General features: G+C 36.6%; 1 protein-coding gene across 6 annotated transcripts; it reads right to left on the bottom strand.

Moving 5' to 3' along the window:
- Positions 1–605: 605 nt before the first annotated feature.
- On the bottom strand, positions 606–19,453 carry DCAF17 (DDB1 and CUL4 associated factor 17). Of its 6 annotated transcripts, XR_012044451.1 has the most exons (15): positions 19,002–19,453; positions 17,602–17,705; positions 16,156–16,246; positions 15,091–15,230; positions 14,230–14,308; positions 13,955–14,044; positions 11,663–11,770; positions 11,032–11,137; positions 7,329–7,471; positions 5,866–5,975; positions 5,305–5,454; positions 4,170–4,323; positions 3,879–4,081; positions 3,695–3,778; positions 2,222–2,274 (listed from the first exon to the last, which is right to left on the bottom strand). XR_012044451.1 is itself a non-coding variant. In XM_072875212.1 (14 exons), the coding sequence occupies exons 1-14, from the start codon at positions 19,164–19,166 to the stop codon at positions 1,154–1,156; spliced, it is 1,653 nt and encodes a 550-aa protein (XP_072731313.1). In that variant the 5' UTR covers positions 19,167–19,453; the 3' UTR covers positions 606–1,153. The 6 variants fall into 6 exon arrangements, 2 of the variants coding, with proteins under 2 accessions (XP_072731313.1, XP_072731314.1); XM_072875212.1 differs by lacking the exons at positions 3,879–4,081; positions 4,170–4,323 and adding an exon at positions 606–1,342 and having other exon boundaries at positions 2,119–2,274; positions 5,367–5,454; XR_012044448.1 differs by lacking the exon at positions 4,170–4,323.
- Positions 19,454–19,459: the final 6 nt, after the last annotated feature.

Below are 19,459 nucleotides of genomic sequence, written 5' to 3'. Positions count from 1 at the left end.
TGAAGCTAGGGTGGAAGTAGTGTATTGCTGCTGCTCTTTGTTTCTACTGTTGTTTCATTACCTTCTTAGATCTCCTTTTTGTGTTGTTTTTACTTTCCACAATTGTATTTCACTTTTTCTTTTGCATTACACTTTTTATAAAAACTCACAATAGGTAACTTTTAGAATTCTTCTAGAGCTCTTCACTGCTGCATCAGCTAGAATGATCCACACTTCATTAGTAAAGCTTGCAGTGAAAAGAAATATTTGGCTTTAGATAATGGTGGTGGTAGTGAGAAATCAGATGTTGATCAGCTACTCTCCTGAGCCCATCTTTGGCTTGCATTTGGAAACACTCTTTGTCACCATGAAGCCTAGAGCCTGTGTTTTGTTGTTGTCATGGGGGTTTTTTTATTTAAAATGAAAGCTTGCATTCTGCAGAATCTGAATATACAACATGGAACTCACATGCATCAGACAGGCTGCACACAGTGATCCAGCTGTGCATCTGGTAGCTTTGGCTCAGACTGAACAACTCCTGACCCTTGACACAGGGAGAACTAGAGAAGTGCTCAGGTTTTTTATATATATATATACATAAAAAATAAAGATATGTAAAAAAGGCAGTAAAAATACGTAATTTATTAATACTTCTCTTTAAACCAAAACAAACACAACCAGAGAACCTGAGTGATTTTATTTCTCACACAAAAACAACAGAAGGATTTTGTCCAAGTGGTTTAACTCTGCCATTTTCATACTACATATAAAATTTATCCTATACAGTTTTACATACTTTGTTTAATGAACAGTGTATTAAAGTTGCATAGGTAAAAATACGTAAGACAGACTGCAGCAGATGGCAGATGATCAGTAAGTCCACATCTTTCTCCTTCATGTCCAGTACTTCAATCCAATTACTGAAGAGAAGCAATAAATGCTGCATCGAGCATTAATGATGAACTGGTGAATACATGAAAAGCCGTTATGGATTACAGACAAGTGTACAATGTTACAGAGAAAAAAAAAAAAGAAGTAAAACCTCATGTAGTAGTACAAAATGTTAATCTTCAGTCCTGCCTGAAAAACAGTAGTTGACTAATTCATATGTATGAAGTCCTTAAATAACATCCCAATTGAAGTCTCTGTAGTTGTTGTTTTTGTTGCTTATGTCTTAAATATATTCAAAAATTCTCCCTCCTTTTTTACAAAACACTCTTTCAGTTTTTTCATGGCTTGAAGATTCATCATCTTTTGCAGTATCACAGACCATTTGGTAAACGTAACAACTGAACCTCCTGTTAGGCTTCTGTTCTATATGTAATATAAGGTCTTTGTCAAAGTAAACTTCATGACTGTAAGTCTGAAATGAGAAAAAAAAAATTCTGATTACAGTCTCCATTTCCGTGACTTGCTAATACCTGTACCATTTTCCTTGGGGAACAAAAAATATTTAACCTTGGTGACCTCCATAATCAGACAGGAATTTTGTGTGGATACGCACAGACTGCTCTTTCAGACAAAGGACAGAATTTTAAAACTTTGAGAGGTTTCCCACATGTCTATTTTAGGAATCTAAGTGCAATTGTGATTTAAGATCCTAAGTTGCCTATGCAGTCAATGACAAAAGAGGTGCCAAAGGTGCTGAATATTTCAGACCATCTAAGCTGGATGTCCACCTAAACTCGGACTGTATGAACAGCCCATTCCATCTCTCCAAATATACACACAGTGAGGTCCATGCTTAATTCTATGCATGAGTAGTTCAAGTTAAGCTAGTGAGACTATATTTACAAGTTGTAAAGTTAAGCTGATGTAACTAGCCAGAGGGTGAGTATTCAAGTTGATAAATACTTCAGAAATACATAAGGATGACCCCTCCCCCAGCCAAAAAACCAAATGAATCAACCAACAAAACCAAACAAATCTTAATTTCAAACCAAGGAGATTTTCAGATAAATGAACTACTGTCTGATGGAATACTTAAAAACTTTTGAGTTACGATTATTATTTTGTACGAACCTCATCCATAGCACTTGGCAACACTATTTATATATCTGCTTCAAATCTGAACAAAAATGATAGGTAAATGGGTATGGGGAAGTGTTAGCATAAACAAAAGACAGGAATTATCCTCACCACATCCCAGGACTCCAGTAACGGAATACTCTTAAGTAGAATCCCATGTTCATTACAATGAAAGTCAAGGTGAGCTCTTCCATCAGCTCCTATTTGAGTAACTGCCACAGTGGATAACAAATCCAATTCATCTTCATAGTCCACAATTTTGAATGTCTTGGGAAAAACAAAACCTCAAGTTTACATATCAAACAAATTCACATTTCCCTCTACCTAAATTGCATAGCTCTTTCTTTCAGGTGAAAGCAGAATTGGAAAAATTGTAGTTCTTAAGTCTTCTGGTCTCATAAAGAAAACTTTGCCAGCTTGATACCTAACAGGCATCTTTCCCAACACAAGTTGTCCAATGTATTTCAGCAAAATTCCTTAAGACAGGAGAGAAGAAAGTGACATTCTGAACAATCCTAATGTGCAAGTAGATGTATTTGATACATCTCATACAGGAAATAGAAAAAAGTACTTTGAAAGTGGCAGAAGAAACATATTTAATCTCCATGCCCTCTCTTGAAGCAGACATGTTAGAGACAGTATAGCTTAAAACCATTACTGGTTTTGAGGGGATAGGTATATTAGGGTAATTCCATTCACATGAACACCTGTATGTTCTGTTCAGAGTGCTCTCTCACTCCACAGAGTATGTGGTGGTGAAGAACTGAGACCAAAAGGTGAAGATTGTGAACTGCCTTAATTGCCTTTAACTCACTGTCATGAACCTGGTAACATACTCTTTAAATTCAAACCAGTCTTTTTCTTCCATAATGGAAAAATATATACTGGAATCACAAATAAGTGTAACAGCAGGAAAAAAAAAATAGTGTGCAGACTCTAATTTTTATTATGTGTAAAAAAAAAAAGTGGATAGAAATGAACTGCAGACCTTAAGGATTATATTGGACTGTCCTGTATTTTCACCATGGTAAAATCTATTTCCTCAGAAAAACACAATAGAAATGACTGCCAGAAACTGATGAATTTTAACTGTTGTGTTTATATCAATTACAGCTTCAGTTCTAGATAGAGAGCTAAAAAATATTCTTCACAGCCTCTTGAAGACTCAACACCAAGGCATGTGGTGTTTCCATTCTCAAGAAGCAGTTACTTAAAAGTGTTAAATACCTTATCCTGCAATCTACTCAAAGCAATTGGGGAGAAAAATATAGTTTATTCATAGAGATACTATATCAAAGACTAGAGGAACCTAAAGCAGAGGAAAAAAAGTTAATTTCATAAAATGCTTTATAAGACATGTTTAAAGGAGATGTTTGAATGGGGAGAAGAGTAATGGTAACATCTCATTTCTGTGCCACTGAAGTTGCATTGAGTTATGACGGCATCAGTTCTTAAAAGAAAGAGACTATCCAAAGCACCAATGTCAACCAAGGAGAAAAGACGACAGAGAGGGGAAACAAAGTAATTAGAAGTTAAGAAGACAGAGACAGCCACAGAAGAGGAATAAAGAACTCAAAGATTAACACAGCTAATGGTTACAGCCACTGCATCTGAAACAAGAATGACTTCTGGCTAGCTAAACATCTTAAATAATCCACGCACTGCTCTTAATCACTACATCAGTTACCTCTTGTTCTGGGTCATCATCCAGCAAGTTAAAACGTTTTTTTACCACTCGGCCAGAAGCTGTTACAGTAACAGCATCGTTCACCTTTGGAGAAAAAGAAAAAAGTGGCTCTAGACTTCAGAGCATTTTAGTTTCTTCCTATCTATTTGACAATGTATCTATTTCATGTCTTTTGCTTTCTGACCTTGTTTTAATCTCTTGGATCTTGTTTTAGCTATGCATAGCCCTAGTGCTCCTATCTCTTCTTTATGAGGGCTCATGAACTCGGTGGCTTTAGTTGAGATATTACTGATGTTTACTCATATTCAGAGGTTCTCAGTCCTGTAGAGGTGGCAAATGTTCTCAGCTACCATAATTTTTAGAACAGAAGTGACTGGAGCCAAGATGCTGGAATGAGAATTAAGACAGCTAAGTCACCACCAACTTGTTTCTTAAATTCTTACTTCCAGAAGATGGGGAAAGTAGCATCTTAAACCTCCACAGCTGCTTCCACTGGGCTTCATTAACACCAGAAACATTCAAAACTGGGGTATCAGTGTCTTAATGGAAGTCAAAAGGAAAAGGCACAGCAGACAGGATTAGAACTCATTTCTTTGCTCTTATTGCAACAGAAGTTATCTAAACAAACCCTAAAAAAAAAAAAAGTACGGCAAGTCATTAGATGACAAAGCTTATCCTTTCTGAATTCAATGGAAGTTTTATTCCTGAGTTAGTGTAGATTTTTAATACACAAACTTTTCTTCTGCAGAAGCTTCAAAATTAGTATCACTGATTTCCAGGGACTTTACAGTACTCACAAACTATAAACACTTGCTTTTTTGTAAGACATAACTTTGTATGCTGAAGCAAAATGACAGTCCCAGGCACTGCCAAAAAACTTTCTTCACGAGTGTGCTCTTTAACCTTTTTGGCATTTAGATTGTCTTTGTGATTTTCTATCACAGAAGAGTTCATGAAACAACCAAGGTGATTTAACAGCTCATTTCTACCAGGAGGTTCAGATCATCCCCTCGCCACTTGGTTCTACCTTTCTGCGCTCTTCTGACCCACTGATGATTCAGTTCTGTTCTGTTGCAGCTCCAGTTCAGCTCACCGAGCAAGCAGAAAGTACTCACCTTCTCTGCTGGGCTATTATTCTATTATTTTAGTGCACTGATTTGGCTCACCAATGGTTAGATGAATGCTAAACCTGTCACAAGGGAGTGACAGATGTGCATGGCCAGGAAAAGAAACAGACTTAAGGCAATGTATTGTCTTTGTCATCTTATGAAGACTCACCCCTAAGTTACGGGAGACTTGAAACATTTCTAGCATTTGTATGATCAACCTACCTGAGCACCAGAGATGCGCACAATTATCACTTGGTGGCACCTTCTTTTGAAAGAAATCTGTCACCATCTTTTAAGTATGTTTTATATCAGTGATACATGGTTATACTGCACACCATAAAGAATGCTGAAAACTAAAGAAAAGACTGGAGGTTTCAGAAAGCTATCCTGAAAGCATTACTGTTTTCAAAATTTTTTTCATACAGCTTAAAGTGCAATGAAGACACAGAATGTCTTTCAATAAACTTTGAATTAAGCCCATAAAACACAGTGATTACTCACATACGCAAAATCCCTGTGTATTGCTCAAAATCATACATTGTGATCTCGGACACTAAACTCACAGAGTTTTCTCTGTTGGCCACAATCATAAAATCTTCTGCAATCTCCATTTGGTCTGTATTATTTTTAACTTCCTTAAGCTTCAAGACTCTACAAAAGAAACAGAAATTACAAAAAAAGTCATGTATTCTAATCCACCTACTACAACACTTCTATATTTATAATTTTAAAAAATTAGGTATGTTAAAACATGAGAAATAACTGAAATGGAAATAAATTATTTTTGTAATTTATGTTTATCAGTGAAATTTTAACACAGTGGTCCTTGAACTTTTTTCATATCAAAATCTAGTGTTGCCTGCCAGTGCCCACATTCATCACGTAGAAATCTGCAGATGTTTCTACCAGAACTTCCAATTCTGACAAATTAATAAATTTTACAGCTTCTAGGGCTTGATGAGTGTTTTGGCCTGCAAATTGTCAAACTACTGAATTTATGCAGTTATGCAACTTTTACTCTAATGAAAATAAGATCTGGGAAAAAAAAAAAAAGGCTCATACTTTATCAAATTTGGTCCCACGTGGATTATTCTACCTGACATATCTGGATGGAAATATATCCAGTCAGGTTCCAGTGAACAGCATTTCATATCCTGTATACCATTTTTTGCCTGAAGAAGGAAGGGAAAGCTTAGAAAATTATTATTTTGAAAGTCTCACAGATGTAAAGAGGAAATACTGATCTCCTCTCCACATACCTCTGAAGGTTTTTAAGTATTGCTCCTAATCATGACCAGAAAGGATGGCAGTGGAACAATAATAATAAAAAAGAAAAAGACTCAGTTCCAATTCTCAAAATATTTCATGGAACAGTTTCAACTTTTAAAATATGCAATAACCTTGTACTACAGCTATACATGGTCCTACCTCTCCTGAAACTAAGCAAAATGAAGATTTAGCCTACACTCTGCAAATGCTTCAACAATTCCAGCAATTTGAGTGTCAAAGACATGAAGTGTGTCAAGACATGAGAAAAGCATTAGCACAAACTTTGACTTGAGCTTCAAACCTCAGACTCAGCCTCTTTTGTGCAAATATTTGTGGAACGTGTAAGCCTGGGATAGCTTGTGATTTCAGCTGCAAGCTGGTCAAAATCTTGGGATTTTGGAAGTGGCTTTTTGTTGTTAAATTTAGCTGATCCTGGTCATTCACATTTTCAAATGTATGAACCCACATAGAAAAAACTAGGTGAGAAAGGATTGTACAAGTCCCTTCAAATGAAATTGATCTTCAGCTATGGTTGTGAAAGATCTGTTTTGAAAATAAGAGATAGCAGCAGGATCATTGATTTGATCAGGCTAGTAAAAGAGATGAGGACATTTAAGAAGTTTTTTTAGTGAAGAACTCTGAACTAACAGGCCTAGAAGCTGCTTGTATTACAGAATTATGTTCAGGTCAAATCCAGATCCAAAATAAAAGCTGAGACGGATAGCTCACATAAAAGAATATATGATGAATAGTAAATAAACAAAAATAATTAGGAATGCTGGATTAAACTGAGTAATAAAATCTTTCTAGGGAGAGAAAAAGAAGGTACAAATCAGGGATAAACTACAAACATTAAGGAAACTTATTCTGCAATTTCTTAAAACTTAAAATGTTTCTTTAGTCATGCCATTTGGTAGGCTGACTAGTCAGAAGTGCATTAAGATGTTACCATGCAAGGAATCAGGTAATGAGATTCTGCTTGAGCCTTAACTTTTAAGCCGAGGATACAGTGCTATGGAGCACTGACAGTGCTATGATTATATTGGAATGAAAGAAATATCAAAAGCAGTGCTAATTCAGAAGAAAACATTTTACACATGACTCCACTGGATAGCACACATAGCACTGTGTGGCGATCCCTGTGAGAGCACCACGCTGGAAAACAAGGGTACTGTTACCTCGAGCACTACTCAGAAGAGATGAAGACAAACATGATACACATTCATTTCAGAGAAGCTGCTATCTGAATATATTACCAAAGCATTGTCTTTCAGAGAACAAATATGGAAGACTCCTTTATGTTTTTTCTTGTTAGGTGTGATGATATAATGCCAAGGGTAACCTCCAATTTGAAATGCATTCTCCAGAGAAGATGCTTCAAATAGCAAAGGTGGGGTATCTGCAAATATTCGGTAATGTTAACACCATTAGTAGCAGAACAATCATAATTCCATTGATCCTTACAATTCTAAATTCCAATAAAGCTATTAGTTTCTTCAAAACTTTTGAAGACTGGTGGAAATACATTGGCTGTGATCTTTTTTCTAGCACCAGCTATGCTACTTCACCTAGCATCCAGGCACAAATCTGCAGTTCCCTGTGGAAGGTTACTGCCTTCTCAGATCTTCATGCTGAACTGCTCTTCTGATACTTTTGACTTACTTCATTCCAAATGAACTGGATAAGCAAAGATGTAACAAACAATTAAAATTAATCCAGCTCACCTGAATGAGAGAGGACATACACGTGAACAGATCAAAGAGCATATCAAAAGGGTCACTATTCTCTTGGGAAAAATAGAGATAAATAGCTGGAAACAGGCTAACAGCAGCAATCTCAAATAACAGAATTAAATGCAGAAAGATACCTGAATCTGAATATTCCTTCTCCTTTTGCGTAATACAAAAAAATAGTGTGGACCACAATGAATGCAATCTGTAGCTGAGTTCATAAAAATCAATAAAAATCTAGGAATTTTTGTAATTAGTGACAAAAGGTATCTAGTTTCCCCTTCAGTTCAGTTGGGATAAATTATACAGACGTAATATGACATTCTTACAAGTCTTCTGTGTACTGAGAGAAGCATCTTTGAACGAGATGGACTGCACGAAGCTTTACAACTTCTACCAACTAGCTAAATAAAAGCAATTTCTACAGCTGCTACAACTGAATCAACTTTAGACTGAAGCTCGGCTCTTTCTAACAGTACAGAGAAGTGTTGGAAAAAAAAATTTGACAAAATATGGAGAAAATCTGCAATTACAAGGAGCATTTAAACAGGCAGAATAGAAAAACACAAGCTGAATTACTGTGAGGAGAACAAGGTTCTTATCTGGACTTTTGCGTCCCAAAGGTCTCATCCAGATTTTGACTTGTTCTTGTCCTGCTTAGTCTAGGTAATTATCCAGATCCTAGCCAGTGGTGCTAAGATGTCACATGACATCAGAAATTATGTTTACACAGTGCTTCTCTCTTTTTCCTTCATTCATGTTTCCAAGAACTTAGCCATTTAGACTGAAAGGAATTAGTTCACTGCCCATGGAAACGAAGTCTTTCCTAAGCTGGAAAGTGGCTGTCTTCTAGTTGTCTTTTGGAGTAACACATAGGAAATGGGAGATTCTGTGCAAGATATAACAAAGTATAGGTTATAAAAACTGAGGCACCTGCTGAAAATGTAGAGAATGTTGAAAATGGAGGCATAAACAGAGGACCTACTCATATTAAAATCTGCCAGAAAATGAAAAATGAGTTAAGAATATTTGTTAACATTTTACCCTATTGACTTTTTAAATAAACATGTATAGCAAGGCCCCTCAAAAATTCTGGTAGACGGACTACATGATAGATTTAAGTGCCTTTCAATAATATATCATCCTAAGCAGTACAGGCTGCTGATAAAATATGCCTTTCTTTTTATATTCATTTGGCAAAGATTTGCAAGATTGTAGCCACCTAAACCACTGTGATAGCGTGACTCTGCTGCCTCAACTCCCTCTTTCCTGCTGTGTGTCACTTGCTCTTGTTGCTCAACACTTCCTGTTCTCATTTTTAAGTCCTTTCCCTAGCATTGCTAGTTTTTAATCTCCAGATGAGCTTCTTTGTTCACTTCCTTAAAACTCTCCAGCCTCATCTAAACATAAAGCCATAAAGTTGTTCCTGGCAGCACTAACAAGTATTTGTTCTAAATGTAAAAAAAAATCTGAGCAAAATATCTTCCTCTCTGTTTTTTAATGAAATTACTGTATCCTCTAATAATAAATCAAACTACAGTTTTAAATTCTGGACCTTTCAGGAAGTGACATAATGAAGATGTATAGGTACGTTTTCCATTCCTTCTACTGTGACCAAAATCAAATTCCTTACCAGTCAATAGCTGTAAATGACGTGGTAGGTACATGGTAGCATCTAAGTTTTGATCTCTATACACTTCCTCTTGGGTACCTAACACACCATAAAAACAGCACCATAATAACTGCCATCCCTTCAGGCAATTTCTGTAGGGAGGCTAGGAGTAAATAAGCAGGAAAATTACACAGTTAAATTATAGTAAATACAAGCTTAAACTCTGAAACTGTTAAAATCTTGCTCACTGAAGCATTTACATCACATTGAACAGTCAGTCGGCCATCTCATTCTCAAAAGAAAACAGCTCAAAAACCACAGGAATGCAACTATCTGCAAAGAGCAGCCATGGCAAATGTCTGTCATGAGTTCAAAACTTTCTAACCACAAATTCTTGAATATGATTCAACATCAAATATGTTTTCTCCAGTACATTGGTTTTAAATCTCAAAACTAAAAACTACAATGATCTTTAAGACATGAGAACAAATCTGGTATAGGCTTCCTATTAAAGCTCCCACAGCATGCTTTCCACAGGGCTCCTAACATTAAATTGTGGTTTTGCAGACTGAGACAGAGGAAAGTGAGGAGAAATTTCCCTTTGCAGAACCTGAGACATCAATTATAGCAGCCTATCACTTTGTTTTGATAAAAGATTGCATTATAACTGAAAGCCTTCACTATGTGAGTCTGTATTTTATCTTTGTGTATTTCCTCAGGTTTATGTAAATCTGGTTTGGTTTGCCTGTTATTATCTGATACTGTTTGTGAACATAAAGATCAAAAGCATTTTTTGTGTGGACAGTCACCTGTAAATACCATTTAATACAGAAACATTCAAAATTAAAGAAATAAAAGCATGCATTATTTGATATTGGTGAAAACGACTTTTTTATTTTTTGGAAGTGCTTCAAGCGTGAACTTGTGAAAATGTATTTTTAAAGTAAAAAAAGTTTCAAAGAAAGTCTCAGGCTTTAGTCATTCATTAAGATTCTTAGCACCAAATTCTAATCTGAAATGCACCAACAGAAATGATTGTTTGGTTTCAGAGAAATTAAAGTCATTACATAAAGCAGAACATTCGTAAGTTAATGATTTGAGGCATAAGAATTGTTTTTAATAGATAATTTGTTCTCTCCTCAGGAATTAGTTTTATTGAAACTGGCACATTTCTGACAACTTAAGAATTATCAAAATGCAACTTGGACAAATTGTATTCTGTCTCCTTGAATTCCCTCTGCAAGTTAGATTAAACATTCTCACATCTTTTGCTTACATACCGTATACTGTTTCTGGGTGTTACTAACAGCTTTCCTAGCCCTTCCTCTTTCCCAAGAGCAGTTGTGTCTCAGAAATAAGGAAGGGGTTTCCACTTCATGTGTTGCTTATGAAGTTTTTCAAATAGCTTAGTTGCTGTACCAGTTTTCTAGATAAGTCCTATGTAATTAATTTTTGTAATTAGAAGTAAAGCAAAGCACATTTTTACTACAACGTAAACCCAGAAATATAGCTACAGCACAATATGACTACAGTAATTTTAATGTGTTTTCATGGTGTGAAATGTCATAATTAATCCATAAAAGCCACCAGCCAAGATAATACAAAGATCATAAATACCTGTTATTTTAATGTTACATGGAAGACCAAATGGATACTTTCCTACAACTCCCACTTGACCATTCCAGTTGAATTCATGTCCCAGATCAAACGGCTGTTCCATGAACTAAAATAACACAGAACAATTTAGCTTTATTGATGCATATTTACTTGCTGTTTAGTTCTACTGCTCTGTTACTACTGCATTCTTTATCTTGCTACATACTGCTTGAAGTCTTATTTTTGAATTAACGTTTGATTTTTGACTGAAAGAATGTAAACTCAAAAGTCTTACTGCAGTTCTGTTTCAGATCAAACAACCTTCCATGCCCATCAGTTTCTAGCCTTAACACTCATCTGTAACTACAGACTAGGCGTGTAAAGAAGTACACACCCTGGCCTAGCATTCACATAGCTCCTCTCTATATGCATTTAAGTGCCTGTCTGACCCTGTCTCTCATGTTTTGCCACCTGTAACTGGTGTGGGTAGAATTTTCTGATAGTGTACCCATTTGCATCTTCTGACTGTAAACAGATTTAGGCAAGAACTCTATCCTTTGACACATTGCCCATGTATCTATGTGGCATTACATGAATATGATTTGTTGCCCCAAATGGCATGGACTGTATGAAAAATTTTATATTTCATTACCTGTTTGGAGATGGCCTGGAAGTTATAGAGCCTCACCAGACCCATGCTATACATTACAATAAGGATTCCATTAGAAACAGCAACATCTGTCACACTATTACCGAATATCTGGAAAAAAAAAAAAAGGAGAAGAAAAATATTCTATTAGGGAATAAATAATTGAGAGACAATGCAAAATACTGACATTATGTCCTTAATTTTGCAATCACTGTAATTTTTTATTCTGACCAAACCCTATGATCAGTGTTTTAGTTCATGAAGTTTTCTGTAACTCATCTGTTCTGCTGAGTTTCTATAGTACTTTGCATTGCAGTAACACCTGAGGTTAGTCACATTCTGCAAGCAGATTAATTCTCTAATCAGTTTTCAGTATACCTTCATATCATGTTACCCAGTTATTATAATACATGAATAGACTGTATTACCCAGCATCCCACAAGAATGTTAGCACCACTAACAACTCAATCTAGAAGTACTGATTTCAGATGTTCTGTTCTTTCTTCATCACCAGGGTAAAATACTAGTCTAATCATGGCTCTATGACTGTGTACAGCTGTACTAAAACTACATTATCCAGCTGTCACAGAGTACAGCATCCTCTCTGAATCCAAATTAGACATACACATGAGAAGCTGACTTACCCCTTTTAACAATTATGCAGTATTCATTTGTGCCACCGCTTAACACATCTCCACTGAGAAAAACCCAAACTAGTTCTTAGTATTTAATAACAACACATGAAGTTTGTAATTTTTTTTTTTTTTTTAACAAAGATGGTTGGAAATGTAGTTTTCATTTCTTTAATCTGAATCACTATGTGAAAAAGCAATTAAAACAGGGTTAAAACAGGCTTAGAAACAATTAAAAAAAAAAAAAGAAACCCAAAAGCTGTAGTACTCCTAAATCTTAATGATCTTAACTATCAATGATCTTGTGATCAGTTTGGTCCTGAAAGATACACCCACTCCTGAGACCTTGCCTTTTATTTAGTCCTATTGCTCTTTCTCAATACATTTGCTAGCTTAGGTCCCAGTGTCTTCCAGACCCAAACTCTAATAGTCTTCCAACCCTAAACTCTCCTTTCTGTCTTTGAGACCTTAGCAAGTCTGAACTCAGAATTTATTGTGGTGTACCATCTCAGTAAAGCTGATGCATTAGGTGCATTCTGCAGTCTTGAACAGTAACCCCAATCCTAACTCTAATCTAACAGTTACATTCCATTGATCTGTATCAGATTTGGCATTGCATTCACTGGTTGCTTCCTGTGCTGGGTGTATTCTCAAATCCCAAATTCTGCCCCGATGTTATTCCTAGCTGTAACAATTACTCTGATGAGTACTCAGTACAGGCCCAACTGAAGAAGTACTCTTTTAGACCCTTTGCCTACTATGACCATAATGAATCTGGCATGCCATTCTTAACCAGATTGAGAATACCTTTCATACTGGTAACAACTGTTTTTTCCAATCCTAAATACTAATTTTGAACAGAACAATACACAGTGCCCCTAAACTTTCATGGGCCCAAATGAAAAATGCTTAACCCCACTCCTTCTTCACTTGCCAGCCCAATCTCAATTACAGCCTCAACCCAAACCAGCACCAGCTAAAACCCACTAATAGCTCTGGACCCCAGATGAGACTGTAGCTCACAGAGCTTTGAAGACAGTTTGCATGTTTGTACTGTTCCATTTATAAGTTGTATCCAGAGCCCTCTTGACTTAAAATAGCCATGTTTTTTCACCAGGACAGTACAACTTGCCATCTGGTTTGAGGTTTCCTAATATGTGCACTCTTACTTACAGGTCACAAACCGACCTCAGAAAGGTCGTTTGCTCTTGACTGATAAAGCAAGACACATATTTAACATTTTGCCATTCAGTGTCAATGATAATACAAGTCTGAAACATTTGTAACTGCATATAGAATTCATAGACTATTACTAGGAGTGGGTCAGAAGCACAGCTATCTTTCCTTAAAGAGGTGAAAAGAAATCTACAAACACTTGAGGATTCCCTGATTCTTATGATTAAGTAAAGGCTAAAGTCCTTCTACATGTCAAAGAGTAACCCAGTAGCAGAATGCATTTGTATTTTCTCTTCTGGTCATTCGAATTAAGAATCTTCCCTCCAATGCCCTATCAGACACAAGAACAACATTAGCTAATTAATGTTTTAGGGCACTATGCTTTTATAACCTGTAAATATGACTTTTGAAATTCTGGGACAATTGCCTAAACTATGCTTCTCATACAACTACAGTACAGATCACTATTATAGAAGAATTAACTTACCTTTTTGTTTATTTCTAGCATTCCAATGAATGAGAGAGGCAAAACTTGGAATACAGCAAGATAGAACAATACAGACTGTTGGATACCTGCCTGGGAAGGAATAACAATAGTGAATACAGTTATTATACTTGAGGCATTTATTAATGGTAGGACATCTTCATCTTTTACCATAATAACAAAGCATAATGTCTCCATCTCTGTCCCTGTAAATTTTTTTTTTTTTGATTGATTTTGTAAAAATTTAAGAATGACAGATTTTTTTTCAACAAACTTACCTGTCGTGCTGCTGCAGGGAGCTTATTCTGAGCTGACTTTACAACCACTACCTCTTGAGGAATATCCCAGCTCAGATACCTATTTGTGACAAGAAAGACCTATCTTAATAATTTAAAAATAATTTAATAATAAATACATTATTTCACATAAAATATAATCTACTGTAACTACGCAGATCCCTGTGTCCAGGCAAACTGTTCATTATCTGATTTAGGAGAGGTGCCTGAGATGTTTGCTGTTTGCAGTAATGCAAAACCCACGGAACTTGGAATGGCTTATTCCATACAGGATTGTGAGAAAAATTCTGAAAGTATAAACATTCACTATCTTAATTTTTCTCCTTCCCTTCACAGATCACCGCTTTCTTATCCTTCAGCCTAAAGGAACTAATTTCTTCTGAGAACTGAAAAAAAGATGCAGTTTACCAGAAGCAGTAACTGCTTGGCTTTTAAAGAGCAAAATGGCTACCCTATGAAGAAGAATGCTTGCAAGTTAAAAATGGCTTAAACTTTAAACGTATTTTTCTTATGTTTTATGAAGTTTTTTTTACAGTTCTTAAAGGTCCTCTCCTGGTATGTTGCTATTGCAATACTAAAGGCTGTAAAATCGTCAGAGAAAAGCCAATAGTAGCCTAGTTTTTGTGGCTTTTGTGGAACTTGATACCAAATTTGAGACCATAATACTTAAGCTGCTGAAATTCTTCTATAGAAAACACCATGCAGGAACAGTACTCCAGGTAATATGCGAGACTAGCAAACCTGAAGTCAACCACAGGACAGTACTAAAATAAACATTATTCCCTTTCTCCAGTATAGTACTAATGATTTCTAATTATATAAAGCCTAGTCAATGTTTAATACCTGAATTTGCAACAGGAACCAGCAAGGTATATTTTTTCCAGTATTTCTCCACTATCAGCAGAGAGACGTAGAAGCCAGTTCTGCACTGTCAAGACTATCAGGGAAGATTTATAGTCTGATGGACTTGGTAGCATTTCCCCCTACAAGGTTATCAGAAAAAAGTTTGTACCAGGATACATAACATTTTAATGCAGCAACAAGAAAACAAGTTAATACACATTCCTCAAAAACTAGAGGTGGAAAGCTGCCTGCTAATCACATCAGGATCTCTAAGCTCGTGTCTGTGCTAAATAGTCAGCTGACGATCACATAAATAATCTGTTGTCACACTTTTTGCAAGGCAGTTACCTTTTCTAGAAAAGAAACCTTTTAAAACTTCCTTGCCTTGCACAAATGAACTATAACTCCTTATCGATCTAATTGATACAAGTATGGGAGAGACAATTGTTTGTATTGCAGAATAAGACATTCAATGGTAACTCAACAGTAACTGCTAAGAATGGTATTCACACTGCTTTATTTTTAGGCACCTCAAGGATGGGGCTAATATTCCTAAGCTTTGTGGACAGTGGATGAGAGAAAAACTCGTCAAGGAGGAGGGAAGTTATATAATCTATTAGCTAGAAACAGCAGAACAGCTTTTGGGCAGAGTTGCTTTAATGGGTCTTCAGTTTATCTGCCTTTTTTTTTTTTATGTCAACAGATCTGGTAAAAACTAGACCTCCCACCTACTGCCCTTGCTAATTAAAAAATAAAGAAAAAATTAAACAGAATTTATGTTGTAAGGAATTAGAGTTAGTTACATAAGCATAAAGGCACTGTTTTTAAAATCTTCCATGAAAGCTCACAAAAAAGCATTTGAATGCGCTATTGAGAAATTCAGAGAAGTATACCTCTAAACATTCAGTCAAAATAAATAAGCAAATGTTACAAACCTTAAATGACCTAACTCCATAAAAACACTGAGAAAATAGTTCACAGGGAAAGAACACTCTAAATATGTTTCACTGAAAGATATTAATTTGGTTTTTTGCACAACAATGCTTTATTAAAAAGTAATCTTACCAGTGGGCATTCCAATAATAAGGCATCTTCTATTTTTTCTGACTTAGAACACTTTGGCTTTTGATAAAGTATTCTTGGCTCTTGTGCAATGCTGGAGGAAAATGATTGCTAATCATTAGTCTACTTTCTATCAACAAGTCATTTTATACAGTTTTATAAATCCTGCCTTCTCTTTAGGCAGGTCAGAAATCTAAACATCTTATTTTTACTTTGTAAATATAACATGAAATTGCTCTCAAAATAAGGCTAATAAACAATATTTAGGATAACATAATATTTAAAAGCTAACCTTCTCTATATTTTGCAGTTTCATGTTGTGGGAGGTTTTTTTATTTGTTTTTGTTTTGTTTTTAAATAACAAACTTAATAGTAACATTCTTACTTTAGTGATATACATTAAAAGAAAGCATATTCCAGAAACTAATGATCATCCTGGAACCTTCCCCTCAAGCTCTTCCACTGTTGCCTTTCATAATATAAAGGCATGGCATCATGTACAGATATTTAAAAAAACCCAACCTCCTACTACTAGAATAAAAACTTTGCAGTGTGCAGAGTTTTCCCCTCAGGGAGAGGATGAGACAAAGATAAACCTCAAAGATGCTAGGCAGGCTAATGCAGTACTGGAAAGCATTCAGACAATGTACGAGTAAAACACAGCTAAGCAGATTTAGATCTCTGCTGTGATAGATTAATTAACTCTCAGTGGTTTACACTGACAGAGTAATTTGTCTTTTATGTATCATATGACACTGTCTTAAAACTGTTCTGGCCACAACTTACTCAACAACGCAGTTCTCCAAGTCCCTGCTACCTCCCTCACAAGAGGGATGGGCACGGACAAGGACTGGTGTACTCAGGTCTTCCCGTCCTCTACCCTGCCCTGTGCTGCCTCCTGAGCTGTGCCTCTGCAGCTGCTCATGGAACAGGAGAGTACATCAGATCAGAAAACTGATCGGCAAAGTACATTAACAAAAACCAGCAAGTACTCCACACGCTGTACTTTTACATGAACAATAATTTACTTATTTAATGCAGAATTTATAGACATAGTACCAAGCTTGTTACATAGGCTGATTTTGTGACACCTTCTTCAGCACACTGCTAGTTACCAGATCACAAACAACTACCACTCATTTGGCTTTTTAGTGCAAAATTATAAAATGCTGATAATCTCCCACTCCTGTTAAAGTGCTCTGAAAGCTGAAGTTATACAGCACCAGTAAGATCAGACTTTCCTTCACCAAAGCAGGTGTCACATTAAGACACAACAACATCTGAGTGTAATTTAACAAAGATTTATGCACCTGGTTATTTTTTGTTTGTAAGTAAATTCCACTCATTTCACAGGGGCTATTTGGATGAGTAAAGTTAGTGACATCTCTAAAATAGAATCACAGTGTTAAAACTGTAAGCCAGGGTAACTTTTAATTGTAAATTTATTACCTGCTAATACAGCACTGGTAATTGTCTAAGTAAATTCTTCCTCTTTCATATGCAATAGGAGATGCAGAATGAGTTGTCCAAACGTTCTTGAATTTAGTACTTTCCTGAAACAGACAGTGGTTGTAACAGTGATGGCTTTTGTAATAAACCTTGCTTTTGGAAAATGTTTTATTTGGCTCCTGCAGCTTAATACCATACTTTAATTGAACCTTTGCTGTTGAATACATAAAGAAAAATCTTTTTTTTTTTAAACCAAATTAAAAAACCTTTTTTAGGGAAATTTTGTCTTTTTTTAAAACCAAATTAAAATATTTTTATTAGCTGTTATGGACAGCATGGGTAATGAATATTTTGTCATTAACTTGCCTGTATTAAAATTAAAACTGGCAACTAAACTTTAATGGCAACTTTTAAAATCAAGGACAAAACTCCTCAGAGTGTAAATATGCACATAACTCTTTTATATGTAATTAACTGAATTTTTACTGAACACCTGACTCCATTCTGCTATTGGTGTTTTGTGTGAAAGGTAGAAAAATGTGTTTACAGTTATTTGCAAAAGGTGCCTGAAATGTTAATGGGATAAACTGCTCACATGAAGTTTCTCGCATGCATTAGAGACATCAGGAGCTCTATACTATTAACAAAGGTTCCAGTCTTACAAAAAATATAAGTATTTAAATGTAATTAAATAAGTAAGTATTAAAATGTAAGTCAGATGTACTCATTTTTATCTCAATAAACCTTGCATGCCCATTGATCTAGTTGCATAAATGGACACTTTAGCTCACTTCCAATAAATATATTTTCAATATAACACAATTGCCAACTCACTTCCACATATTCACTTTCAATACATTTCTATCAACTACTGCATGGGACCAGTAAAAAAATCAAGTTCACTTTAGCCTGTAATTGGTTTAATTCCTATTTTTCCTGTAACATAAATTTCACTGACACATTAGGGGTATGTTTACCTGAAGACCTCTGCTGATTATCTTATTTTGTTGTGAGAACTTCATTCAAATGTAACACTGATGCTCTCTAAAACATTACGACTTTAGTATTGGTATTAAATATTAAGCCACCTTAGGGGAAAAAATAAGTGATATAAAGTCTCATAAAAGGCTATTTCTAACATGGTTATTAGATTTACAAATGCTTCTACAGTTTTTCCACAGCACAGTCCTCTCCAGACTCCTAGGTCTGAGCCTCAAGAAATAAATTTAACCATTTGTAACTCTCTTCGGCAAAACTGCAGCTTTTTTCTCCCCAGACTTGCTAGTCAGAGCTACCAGGGACTTCTCAAACACCTGGGCTGAGGACTGAGGCTCAGACCACCCCGGATGAAAGCCAGTACACGCAGGGGTTCAGCCAGCGCCGGAAAGCATCGCTATTACCTGACAGATTATCTTTCTGAGGAGTCCCAGGTTTTTTCTGTGGGCGACACCAGCATCTCTGGCATAAAAGCCGTGGGCCCTGCGGGTGAGGAGGCGGCAGACGTTGTGAGCCCCGGGCGCCCAGGAGGCGGTCCTCCTCCCGCCGGCGGCTGCCTGCGGGCACATTCCTGGGCCTCGGGGCAGGCTCGGCTTTCTCCCCTGCTTCCGAATCGCTCTTGACGGGGCGAGCAGCCTTGCAGGGCCCGGGCCCGCACCGGATTTCTCTCACCTCTCACCCCCCACCCTGCCCAGCGAGTGGCGAAACGAAGCGGAAAAAGGCCCGAGCACGCCCTTGCTCTCTGACTCCCGAGAGACGCAAACCGAGCCCTTCAGACGAGCCTCCGCCGCGGCCGCGCCGCCCCGGGGCGGGGCCAGGACAGCCGCCGCCGCGCGCAGGCGCCCACCCGGGCGGGTGCGCA

The sequence above is a fragment of the Ciconia boyciana genome, chromosome 10, assembly GCF_034638445.1.
Source record: "Ciconia boyciana chromosome 10, ASM3463844v1, whole genome shotgun sequence".
NCBI lineage: Eukaryota > Metazoa > Chordata > Aves > Ciconiiformes > Ciconiidae > Ciconia > Ciconia boyciana.
This window is presented reverse-complemented; position numbering and strand designations above follow the sequence as displayed.

Excerpts from the sequence above, each read along its gene's own strand:
- DCAF17 (XM_072875212.1), bottom strand. The coding sequence starts at position 19,166 with ATGTGCCCGCAGGCAGCCGCCGGCGGGAGGAGGACCGCCTCCTGGGCG. Across the intron at positions 17,706-19,001 it reads TCAGAAAGATAATCTGTCAG|GAAAGTACTAAATTCAAGAA; the intron begins GTAATAGCGATG and ends TGTCTGTTTCAG. Across the intron at positions 5,976-7,328 it reads CTCTGAAAGACAATGCTTTG|GCAAAAAATGGTATACAGGA; the intron begins GTAATATATTCA and ends TTCCTTCTTCAG.